The 12,706-nt window shown below is 46.5% G+C and overlaps 1 protein-coding gene across 8 annotated transcripts; it reads right to left on the bottom strand.

Annotated features, from left to right (window-relative positions):
* Positions 1 to 526: 526 nt before the first annotated feature.
* On the bottom strand, positions 527 to 9,587 carry LIN37 (lin-37 DREAM MuvB core complex component). 8 transcript variants are annotated; one of them, XM_035117990.3, is made up of 10 exons: positions 9,515 to 9,587; positions 8,711 to 8,765; positions 8,403 to 8,478; positions 8,131 to 8,181; positions 6,714 to 6,743; positions 5,610 to 5,695; positions 5,118 to 5,284; positions 3,746 to 3,895; positions 1,825 to 1,898; positions 527 to 734 (listed from the first exon to the last, which is right to left on the bottom strand). In XM_035117990.3, the coding sequence occupies exons 1-10, from the start codon at positions 9,584 to 9,586 to the stop codon at positions 653 to 655; spliced, it is 843 nt and encodes a 280-aa protein (XP_034973881.2). In that variant the 5' UTR covers position 9,587; the 3' UTR covers positions 527 to 652. The 8 variants fall into 8 exon arrangements, with proteins under 8 accessions (XP_034973881.2, XP_034973880.1, XP_088527258.1 ...); XM_035117989.3 differs by having other exon boundaries at positions 9,010 to 9,538; XM_088671132.1 differs by having other exon boundaries at positions 8,131 to 8,324; positions 9,010 to 9,538.
* Between the last annotated feature and the right edge of the window lie 3,119 nt (positions 9,588 to 12,706).

The following is a 12,706-nucleotide window of genomic DNA, read 5'->3' on the forward strand; positions in this document are numbered from 1 at the left end:
GAAGGAGCGGCCAAGTCCTGGCATGGCAGCTGTGCAGGGTCATTCCTCTCCCCCCACCAGGCCCCTGAAATGAAACTCAGAAGGAGATTTAGCTGGACTTTGTCCTCAGCACCCTCCTTTTCAGAATTATTAGGTCTCTAGCCCACCTTTTCTCCAAGAAACTCTTCTTCCCGCCAAAACCACGCCTATAGGTGAGCCAGGAGTTATAGGACGAAGCCAGTACTCGGGAAAAGCCAAGAGGGTAAGCTCAAAGTGCAAGTCAGGACTGAAGGGCAGAGGGTGCAGGTAAGTGCTAGAGCTGAGGATGATCCTTGCGGAGGCAGAAAACTATATTATTTTCTGCCTTAAGAGGATTCATTAGGCAGCCTGGGGGTGGGGGAGCCAACGGGACAAAGGAATCAAGTCTAGGGTCTGAAGAAGCTGCCCAACCTCACACAGATTATATCAACACCTCCTGACAATTCATAGCATCCTGGTTCACTTGTGTGGGTCCTCCTCAGCTCCAAGAAACAGATATATACACATATATGGGGACATATTCCAAATACTGTGTTTATTGTTCCACAAAACTGAAGCCAGTTAATGCCAAGGCAAAGGACTCCAGGGAAGGGGAGATTTACAAAAGGTTGTTGGCTATAGTCAGATGTGTCTCTCACTGCCGCTCGTACATCTCCTTCAGAATCTTCATGCTCTCCGAGTATCGCAGCTGGTTCTTGTGCGATCCCTCTTTCCACCTGTGAATAGCGGAGGCCATAAGTCAGCCACACAGCTCCGTACGTCTCTTTGTACCCAGGGCTCTCTCAGATCAGTTGTTTCCCACGATCCCCACAAACAGCGGTCGCTGGTGCCCCTTGAGGCTGGTAGGGTGTAAGGTGGGGAGACCAATGGTAGGTGGTGCTAGAGACTTATGGTGGGCAGAGCTACCGGTACCTAGTTCTAGTTCTCCGACTTCCTCTATGGCAGAGCTTTCCAAACTTCTCATGTCAGCGACATACTTTTTAGACATGTGTTGTTTCGCGACACGGTCATTCAGTTTTGCTAGCAAGCCGGAGGTTAAACTAACCCCTTATAAGAACGTTCACACAAGCACGCCTACACACGGCAACCAGAGCACTAACATGTCGCGACACACAGTTTGGAAAGCTCTTCTGCTCTACAGGAATCAAAGGAGAGGAAGCTGACAGCCAGGGCCACTCCCTTGACTGGCTGCAGGTAAGGAGGGAGGCAGGTAAGGGGTTGGGCTAAGGGCAGACTGAAATTGGAGGCAGCGGTTTTGGTAATATGGTGCCCTGAGGGAGGACGAAATCCCCCCCCTCTTATTTTCACATAATTCATTTTGGTACAGTTGATTTTTTTATATACCCGTATACAGGTATTGTTGTTTGTTGTTGTTATTTTGCATCCCTTCAGCTTGGTGCCCTGTACGGGAGACCAGCTTGCACCACCCTGAATTGCCTGGCACCTTCATTATACATCTTTAGGTGCCAGGCAAAAACATTCCTCTTCAACCAGACCTTTGGCTAACATCCTGTATCATTGAAAATGTGTTTGTGGGAGTGCTGGGGAGGGGCAGTTATGGGTTTGTTTCATTCCTGTTTTTATTATGTATTTTGCATTTTTATCTAGTATTTTAATGCTGCGAACCACCCTGAGATCTACCAAGGGAGGGTGGTAAACACATTTAATAAAGGACAATGGTCATAAATGAATCTGGCACTGTTTGTGGGGCAGTGCCCCAATTTGCCTTAATGGACTGGCCTCCGCTGCAAAAGGTTCTCTGCTTCATGCCCTCCTCCTCCTTGCTTCCAGAGCCCAGGATCCTACCTCTGCCTTATCTTCTTCCACCGCTCCATGTTCTTGTGGATGAGGGAGGACATTGAAGGTACGGCATCAGAAGCCTGGAGTTGGGGGGGGGGAAGAGAGAGAAGGGATTTCGTCAGCACTCTGCTTGGCCTAAAGCCCTGTAGGGCTGACACAGCGGCCTGGCAAGCAGAATAACCCAATCAACTCAAAAGCTATCCAAAGGCCAAGAAACAAATGAAATGAAGATGCAGTAACCCCCTTAGTTGGAGAAAATAAAACTGCAGAGATATATTTTCTTGCGGAAATCACAGTCAACATGCTGGTAGTCTGTTGACTTTAAATAATTATCTTTACTTCTTAAAAGAAACGAAATGTTTAAAATGACCTATACATTCATTATTTGCATGTGTAAAATTTGTGTGTTTATGCGAGTGCAGCTGACATCCGTAGCAGACAATACTAAGCTTCAGAGATCAATGTTTTGGTTGGTATAAGGCTTCCTATATGTTTATTGGCTGCAGTCCATTTCAGATAAAATGCCGCCCTCAGTTGACAACTCTATCTACACACGTGTAAAAAAGGACGGAAGGGAAGCGAGAGAATGTGAACAGTGGGAAATCCCTGGTCTTGACAGAACCCCTAATGAACAGAATCAAACTTGCCAGAAAATTCTAGTTCAGTAACTATTAGTTGGTGGTTTTTCAGCCTTTATAGTTATTTATACTCTGCTTTCCCACATAGCTCAAAAGAAGCTTGCAACTTTGAGGTGTCATACTAGTGCAACAATAAAGAGAAAGAAGAGTTCAGTCCCCAGTCTCAATAATAAAACCCAACAGCAGTCAATACAGTGGTACCTCTGGTTAAGAACTTAATTCATTCCGGAGGTCTGTTCTGAACCTCAAACTGTTCTTAACCCGAAGCACCACTTTAGCTAATGGGGCCTCCTGCTGCTGGGGCACGATTTCTGTTCTCATCCTGAAGCAAAGTTCTTAACCTAAGGTACTATTTCTGGGTTAGCGGAGTTTGTAACCTGAAGCGTTTGTAACCCGAGGTACCACTGTATTGCTTAGAGCAAACTGCAAGCTTTTACAAATTTCCCCAGGTATACCAGAAACTGAGGGAACACCGGTGAACTGCAGATCATTGCTGGCTAGGCCTGGGCACGGATTTTAACTCTGCAGCAGGTGAAGCTGAGGCCCCCATCTGCACTATTTGTTTAAAGCAGTATCATGCCACATTAAACAGTCGCGGCTTCCCCCCAAAGAGCCCTGGGAACTGTGATTTGATAAGGGTGCTGGGAGGTGTCAGGAGAACCCCCTCATTCTGCTACCAGAGCTGCAATTCAGAGTGGTTTAACAGTCAGACCCTCTTCCTAGGGAACTCTGGAAATTGCAGCTCTGTGAGGGGAATGGGGTTTCCTGACAACTCTCAGCACTACAGTTCTCTGGATCCTTCAAATGTTTTTAGAATGTTTACAAATTGTTTTATTGTGGACGTGTTTGCTGCTCTTGGGTCTGCAGGAGGAAGAGCAAGATATAAATATAAACCAGGCATCCCCAAACTTCGGTACCTCCAGATGTTTTGGACTACAATTCCCACCATCCCTGACCACTGGTCCTGTTAGCTAGGGATCATGGGAGTTGTAGGCCAAAACATCTGGAGGGCTGCAGTTTGGGGATGCCCGATATAAACATTGCTTTTTTATTCTTCTTAAAAAATGTTTAGGGGTGCTCTCATTTTCCTACTCATATTGAAATACTGCCCCTCAATGGGGCCAAACTTAGATTCACAAAATGTCCCCCCCCCCCCAGGAAAAAAGCACTGAATATAAATTGCTTCAAATCATAATTGGCATCTTCACAGAGAAGGAGGAAAAAATAGCAAAGCTCCCACACTCCTTTTCGCCCTTCTCCCCCACCTCCCAGCTTTAGGGTGCTCTGACCGTGTCAGCCGCTACTTTCGCCTTGTCCTCGGGCTCTAGCGGGGATGGGATACGCAGGTTTACTGGTTCCCCTGCAGCATCTGCGTGGCAGGGAACAGGAGGCGGCAGTTTGTACACATCCTGGCTCTTCCCATTCAGACCTTCGGCACCCTAGGATCAAAACCACAGGGAAAGAAGAGAGGCACAGGTTCAGTATGTCGCTGAGGTGAAAAGTTTTGCCCCCATTCGTTTCCTATGTTTATACACCACCCGTTTCCCAGCTTGAGGCAGTATACATGGGAAGGTTCCCATTTCCTGATCACAATGTAATCTGGGAGGTAGGTTAGGCAACGGTTGTGCGCTGTGGGGGGCTGAGTAGGGATTTGAGCCTGGACCTCTGCGGTCCAAGTCCAAATCTCTTTTTTAAAAAAATATTTTTATTAAGTTTTACATACCAAATTTAAATTCAAACACATCGTTCACCTTCTCATTTAGGCTTCTCTGAATCCCTTCCCTCCACCCTTCAATGGTTACCATTGTCAATCTTTTTTTTCTTCATGTGCTTATCTTATTTTCTCTACTTTGTTAAAAGAATAATAATCCATTTTCCCATTTTTTTTGTACATTACAAGCACCACTCAAATCCTGCCAAAGTTTTTAAGTTGTTTACAGTGTTCTCTTAAGTACATTATAATTTCCCCCCATTCCTTCTTAAAATTCTCCTCTTCCCGGTTTTTGATTTTCTCAGTCAGTTTCGCCATTTCGGCATAGTCCATCATCTTCATCAGCCATTCCTCTCTGGTTGGAATGTTATCTTCCATCTCTGAGCTAGTAGCCAAGTCCAAACCTCTAACCACTATGCCACACTGCAGGGCTGGCCTCATCATTGGGCAGAGTGAGGTGGCAGCAAATTATTGATTATTTAAAACTCAGAAGCAAAGCGGCTTTGAGCTCCTCTCTGGGAGGCCTGCAAATTTGTGTGGTCTTGCTGAGCCAAGGTTAGCCAAAAAAGACTGATCATCAATAGAGCTTTGTTTTCATGCCAGCCGAGTAAAATTCTGCTCAATGTCAGTGTAGACCTACTATCACCAACCCTTCCCCACTGAGGTTTTGTGGTAATATTTATTGATGTTGGATTAGGTGGTTAGAGGAACAAGTATTCCTAGATCCCTTGAGGTAATAGTTAGCTGTAAGAGTTCTCTGGGCCACCTTTGCCAAGCCATGCCACACTGAACCAAGATGGGCAGCAATAGCTGGCAGCAGTGGATGCGGGGAGGAATACCAGTCTGCTACCTCCCCCTTGTCTGCCACCTGTGGCAAAGGGCTCACTCTGCCCAATGAGAGGACTGGACCTGCCACACCCTTTCCTAAGCGAGGGCCTCTTATTTAGTACCTCTTCATCCTCCAGTAGGACAGGCAGGTTCGGGCTGGGAGATCGCTCCTGTTCCCGGACCATGGGGCTGTTCCGCATCCAGGCCCGACAGATGGGGTACAGCGGGGTGCTCTCGGAGAACTGCGCCAGGTCCACGCTCCGGTCAAACAGCTTGATGACATAGGTGTCTGCGGGGGACAAGGCAACAAGACACAGCTCTGCAAGGCAGCCCTTTAAAAATGCCATCCAGTTCTTGGGGTTACATGGAAGCCACTAAGGGCTCCATCATCATCATTATTATTATTAGTCAATCATCATCATCATTATTATTATTAGTCAGTGTTGGTAACAATAGGATTAGCTAGCATGCACTGGCTTCAATGATTGCCAGCTTCAAGTAGGGGATAGGAGTGGCCTTCTCACAGGCTCCACCCACATCCTGGTTCGGCCAACTCTGTGATCAACCACATCTTCAGAGGAGTCTTGCTGGATCAGCCCAATGTTTCTACTCACTCTGTTTCTGCTGCCCACCCTCTGTCAATCCATCGTCCGTCTCTTTCCTCTTCTTGCGGCGGTGGTGAGAGAACCGGCTGGACGGCCTGAGAGCAACGCCACAGTTTAGAAACTGCAGCTGGCCAACTCGCTGCACAAATGTCAGAAAGGCCTGAAGGCACTTTCCAAGCCCTGGGGGCAAGCCACAGCATCCCTTGTGCAACCGAAAGCCGCTAACACTGGCTGATTATTATTATTAATTAAATTTGTATACTGCACAGTTCATAGCATAAAATTACAATATAAAAAAACACAAAATACAAAATCTGATGGGAATGCTACGTAGTGCAAGTCCTAACAGCCAGAATGTTTGGCCCTCCAGGTGTTGCTGAATTACAACTCCCATCATGCCTGGCCATTGGCCATGCTTTTTGGGGCTGACAGGAACGGTAGTTCATTCAGTAACACCTAGAGGGACATTCGGCTCACCTGCTGACCTTGTGACAGGCTCTGAGGACCTTGAAAGCAGCAAGAAGCTACACTGCTTCTCAGTCTCAGTGTGTGCTCAGGCACAAGATCCCAACCTTTCCTCAAGTTCCCCCTGCATGTCAGTGGATGGTGTTGGTGGCAAATATAAGAAACAGCTGGCCAACAAAGCCAACCAAAATGTGTGAACTCCTGAAGTAACACAGGGCTAACTCAATTTTACTCAGAGTAGGATCCACTGAACTTATGTTTGCAGCAGGAATAGTTTCAAGCATGAGAGACCTGTGCTAGAGAACCTCCAGAAGGTGTATTTTGAGAGGCAGGCTTACTTAACTTGCTCATTTGAAATCCAATTCAAGAGCGTCAACCAGCCAATCCACACTGCCTAGTTCTAAATGCCACTTTCCGGTGAATGAGAACAGTGGAATAATAGAATCACAGAATTGTAAGAAGGGACCACGATGGTTATCTAATCCAACCCCCGGCAATGCAGGAGTATTTTGCCCAATGTGGGGCTCAAACCCACAACCCTGAGATTAAGAGTCTCGTGCTCTACCAACTGAGCTAAGAATGGCAAAATCTGAAGTCTCCCATGCTATGGTTATCAACAGGTGGGAAAGACGCTGTAAAGAACCATACCTCTTTCCTGTGGCAGTAGGAGAAGAGTCCCTGAAACCGCAAAGCAAGAGGATTTAGGAATTGCCCAGAATGCAATAGCTTCACCAGCAAGAAGAAGAAGAAGAAGAAAAAATAACAACCCTGCTCTCCAGGATAGCTGGTCCCAGGAGAGGATTAACAATTCTTAGGGCTTTGGGCCCCCCAAGAACACTCCTCTCCCATGACTTTCAGTCGAAGTCAGCTAATTTTTTAAAGCCCTTATATAAAAATAAATATCCCATGGAAACTTTACAAATAAGATCTTTTCTATTAGCCCTCTTGGCAAACACAGACACAGAAAACCTAGTAGCCAGGTTTGTTTGTTTTCTGCAAATTATTATATCCTTAACCTATTAGGGTATTTAGGGCAAAGCTGTGGGGCTCATTTTCACAGGTTCCTTCCACTCTCCTAGGCACTTTGGAGAGAAGAGAAAGGTAAGAAACCCAGAGAAGAAGCAGGAAACAAAAGCCAACTGTCTAAATGCATGATTCTCAACAGAGGTGGGCCTCTAAGGGAAAGAAAAAGGAGAAATCTTTCCTTTACTCAGTTTCAACATACGCCTGGGCAAGAGTCTTGCCCACCTGTTCACATTTGGTGTAACACAGGAGGAATGTGCTGTCATACGAGATTTACTGAATTCAATGGGGCTTACTCCCAGGTAAAGGTAAAGGTAAAGGGGCCCCTGACCATTAGGTCCAGTCGTGACCGACTCTGGGGTTGCGCGCTCATCTCGCATTATTGGCCAGTTAAGTGGGGCTACAATATCAGCTTCATCCACCCAACCCTAAACTGCTGGGAATAAACAATGAGGTATGGTTATTACCAGGCATCCCCAAACTTCGGCCCTCCAGATGTTTTGGACTACAATTCCCATCTTCCCTGACCACTGGTCCTGTTAGCTAGGGATCATGGGAGTTGTAGGCCAAAAGCTCTGGAGGGCTACAGTTTGGGGATGCCTGGTTATTACCATTCTGCACTGCCACGGCAGTTTTTAAAATGTATTTTACTTCTGCAAACCTAGAGTTCTCCCAGGTCTAACTTTTGTGCATGGGTGGTACCATTCTGGCAACTCTGGCACCCTTAGCCCAACAATCAGAAATTTTGCTGCCCAGGAAATAGGATACTAGACAAAATGGACCTTGGCCTGATCTAGAAGGGCAATTCTTAGTTCCAAAGTGGCAGGACCACAGAATCAAAGAATTTTAGTGTTGAAGGTCATCTACTTCAATACAGGAATCTCCTCCACCCACCCCCGTTTTTCCTGGCTGGCAGACATAGCTACAATATTATTATACCATAGCTATCTAGGAGCTGGCCCTTGGCCACAGCCTCCTCCCCACCAAAACCACAGCAATCAAGGGCAAGCGAAGTCAACCAGCGAATGCTTGAGCGTCTTACTTGCTGAGTACATCTGAGGGAGTCTTCCCAGAGTCCTCTTCCATCTGCTCCCTGCGGAGATGAGTCAGGAAAAGGGGGAACAGGATGTCAGCAGCTGTGGGGGGGGGAACTGGCATCTCACTTGAGGACCCACCTCTTGGAGCAACTACTCCTTGCAGGAGAAGGAGCTAGTCGCAAAGCACGCCACAAGGAATCTAAGGCGAGGGTAGATAAGAAATTGCAAGCATACACATTGTCTACTCCTGAACCCAAAAGAACCTGGCAATACTTACCGATCAACCTCAGACTTCTCCAGTAGGCATTGCAGCACAGCATCGAGACGGTTTCGAGCATTGGCTGCCTCCAGATCTGGGAAAGGTCCGCAGGGGAGAAAATTATTATTCTGGCAGAAAGCGTTTACCCACCCCCTCCACTTTACAGTACAACATAGGATCTCTTCTCTCTCCATAGTGGCTGTCCCAAACCTCGTGCCCAGTGGATCCTGTGGGGCTGCAATGATGAGGTCACTTCTGCACTGCCCTTTCAGCCTCTGCTGCTTTCCCCTGACTTTCATGGCAGAGAATTTTCAGAGCCCCCCTACCTGGCTTTTCCGTTTTCACCTTCGTGTGTAGCATGTTTACCAGAATCACAGTTCCCTGCAAGAGAAAAAGAAAACCTATGTCTCACTTGATACAGAGGATTCTAGCCATTACGACCAAGTGATATTTAATGTTCAGAACAGGGAAATATATTGTATGAACTAACGAGGCAGACAGAAAAGACCTTAAAGGCAGGGTGGGTAGCTTTAACAAGCATGAAATTTTGCAAAGAAGGGCCACAAGACTGAGCCTCTTGCGCACATTTCTGGCCTCCGTGTTTACAGCAGCTTTACATTTTTACCTTACAGCAGTTTCCTCTTTCTCTACCGACCCTTCACGTGATCGATGAAGCGGGATCTCTGGGATTTTTTTTTTTCTTCCAAGCTCCTGCCAGGCAGCCAGTCCTGTGCGCTCTAGCCCGGGAACGAGCCCTACTGAACTTGGTGGGGCTTACTTCCGAGCAGACACACGCGCAGTATTGCACTGCCTGGATCGTCCCGGGCTCCAAGGTGCCGGGAAAGCTTTCGGGTCTGCTGCAGCTGACCTTTCGGAGCTGCTTCTCCTGCGCTACCGCCGCTGGCTGGCTGAACAGCGTTGACACCGGGAGAGAGGGCAGAACCCGGTCCCCGATTCTCCAGACCAAAGGGCGCCCCCACCACCGCACCGCTTTGCTGCTTGCTTTGCTGCTGGCCTTTCTGCCCTTGCTCTCCTTCGCCCCGCCCTCGCGCGATCCCGGACTCCCGGACACCCCCCCCCCCCCAGCGAAGAAGCAGCAAAACACCCGCAGCTGCAACAGCAGAAGCCACCTCTCTGCCAATCGCTCCTTCTCTGATACCAGTTCGCACGAATGCAGAAAAACCGCCTCTGGCCCGCTGCATGCTGGGAGTTGTAGGCGACTTTTTGCCGGGGGCGGGGCGGCGGCAAGCTTCGGCCAATGGGCTGCCCGCTTCCCTTCCTTTGAACTGATCTGTGCGTTCTGTGCATGTGTATTTTAAGGAGCGGAACACAGTGAAATATTGGGAGTCATGGGGTTGGTGGAGAAGAGTGTATTTATGAGCTTATGTATTTATTTTTTGGGGTTGCTCTTTTCGTAGAACAGTCCAGTTGGAAAGGACATTGAGGGTCCAACCCCGTCCAATGCAGGAATCCTGCCCACAGCTGTTGCCCCTGGGTGGGCTCGAGCCACCAAACTTCTGGTCAACAGCCAGATGTTAGACTGTTGCCTAAGCCTCTCTGCAAAGTTTTCGCGTTTTGCATTTTTGCGTACCGTGTAGTTGCAGACAATTGACCCGTATGGAGAATCTGATCCTACCACAGGAAAGATGCCTCTTGATTGCTAGGATGGCTAGGAGGGAGGGCAAATAGGGCTCGCTCCAGGTCTGGTGGGACCCCTGGCTGTGTCCCCTTTTGTATATCCCCTTGCTGGTCCAGATCCTTAATGGGGGTCCTGCTGTACTGCTTTCCCTAAAAATCTAAGCATCCTAAACGACAGTAACAAGTATTCTTAGGGTAGTGGCTCTCATTGAACTCAGCGGAACTTGTTTATGCTTAAATAAACTTAAGGTCAGGTTTGCAAATTTTCAGTTCTATTGCCTTGTTTCACTGCAAATAATTAAGCATAAATTTCACCGGTGTTAATATTGTTTTATAGATTTAAAATGCCATGTTGATTTGTTAACCATATAATAGGACTTTTGCTTTAATTGTGATGTTTTGCTTTGTTAAGAGTGTATTATAGGTTGAAATTGTTTCACAATGATTTGTGCTGTATTTGTGATATTCTATTATGTTCTACTGTGTTATGGCTATTTATTTATTTATTTATTTATTTATTTAAGTGCAGCTTATGGTGGTGAGCAAAAGTCCAGAGTTTTACATTATGCCCATCCTGTGGTTGCTGACAAGTTTCTCCCTTTAGTTTGGGCTCCTGTGTTTTTTTTTAACAGCTGCTGTCTGGCAGAGAAAACCGACAGTTTTGGTTCTGTGAGACTTTCTGAAGCTTACCTAAGGAAAGTTCATCAAAGGGGGACTTCTTGCCACCCAACTGCTTCCCACACTCCACCCTTGGTCGTGCATCCTTGTGAAGAGTGCTACCTTATGCGCAAGCTTAACAGCATCCTGGCCCCCAGCAGGAGCACCAGTTCTGGATTGCTACCTTAGTTTGCAGCTTGATTTTTTGCTGATCCAACAAGTGCTAATTACAGGTGCTCACAGTGCTGTAGGGGCTCCCAGGTAGGTGTGAAAGGAGTGTCCTTTGTTCCTGAGCATCATAAAATACACTCAGTGTCACTCATTGCAGCAGGCATTCTTCTTCCACCCTTGCTTGACACCACCCTATGAAACAGCAACTCTGAGATGCATATTTTTTTATGGGGCAGGAAACAGTTGGCACTCGGAGAGTTTTGGACATGCCCATCTGTGTTGCATTTAAGCAGGGCTCTCTAGCAGTTTCCTTTGCTGCCGTCACTCTATATTTGTTGTCTCGGAGGACTTGTAGGAGCACATTATAATACTGTAGACACTTTTTATGAAGAACTTACATCTCAAAGATGCCTGCCCTGCCTTTTGTTAGAAATGCTCACCTGCATTTTCGGTATCATTGCTGGAGGGCTGTATTAGTGCTAGAATAGTGTTTCCTAATAATAATAATAATAATAATAATAATAATAATAATAATAATACAGATCTAATGCTTTGTGTCCTCCTTGCCTCAGTGGGTGGGAAGAATAATTGTTTCCCGATGAATGAATGAATGAATGAATGAATCAATCAATTTATTTCGGTCACTGACCAGAGTGCACTTGTTTCCCGGTATCCTTTTTAAATACTTCTAAAGTGCTTCCAAGTAAACAGGCCACAGGATTACTCTAGCTAGCGTACATGCTAGTTTTCAGAGTGTTACAAATACACTCCTATTACAGGTTACAGGTAGGTAGCCGTGTTGGTCTGGGTCGAAGTAAAATAAAAAAATTCCTTCAGTAGCACCTTAAAGACCAACTAAGTTTTTATTTTGGTATGAGCTTTCGTGTGCATGCTGAAGAAGTGTGCATGCACACGAAAGCTCATACCAAAATAAAAACTTAGTTGGTCTTTAAGGTGCTACTGAAGGAATTGTTGTAAAATTTAAGCTGGTTCCTATGAACCCAGAGAAATGGATCTTGACCCAGGGAGAGCTCAAGGATCCAGGCAAGCAGACGAATTTAAGCGTCTCCTGCCCACCAAATAACAGAGACCAAACCAGGACGTCCGAAGCAAGGCACTTTTATTTTTGCTGTTGCAACAGGGTCCTTCCTCTCACACCGGAGAACAAGGAAGGAACCCCAAACAAAGATGTCTTGTGCTTAAAAAGAGATTTGAAATTGGTTTCAGCCCACCCCCCAGAAGCATCATCCATATGTCACAGAAGGGGTGTAGCCCAAGACCCCCCCTCCCTAGATTCATCATAGGCACATCATGAACGGGGAGGTCTGGTGGCAGTAATCTGAGCATCCTGGACCCTGCCCCCTGCCCCCAAAACCTAATCAACAAAATTGAGAGATATTTACATTTCCCTGTTTCCCAGCCAAGTTAATCACACCCTTTTGTCTGGCAGTCAGGTATCAGGATGCCAGGGTTATCACTTTAATTCCTGAGACAATGAGAAGGTTCCCCCCACCCCCCTTCTTCCTTGCAGAGGAACACCTGGTCAGAGAGAGAGTCAAAATGGTGTCAGAAAGGCCTGTCTTCCTGTGCTGCTTCAGACATGTGCCTGTACTGTACATTCATGTACATGTTTTATGAACAATTATTATATATACATATATATGACCTCAAGATTCTTATAACAGAATTTTTTTTATTTTACTCCTATTACAGTTAGTCACGTACTGTACTTGCAGTGCCTTCTTAAAAATAAGTCGTGCTGAGTTTAATGGGACTTACCATGGGCATAACCAGGATTTTTTTTTGGGGGGGGGGGACCAAACAGTTGAGCTTTTTTGGGAGATCACGGGTAAAAA

Source organism: Zootoca vivipara, chromosome 6 (genome assembly GCF_965207765.1).
Source record: "Zootoca vivipara chromosome 6, rZooViv2.hap1.1, whole genome shotgun sequence".
In the NCBI taxonomy this organism is placed as follows: domain Eukaryota; kingdom Metazoa; phylum Chordata; class Lepidosauria; order Squamata; family Lacertidae; genus Zootoca; species Zootoca vivipara.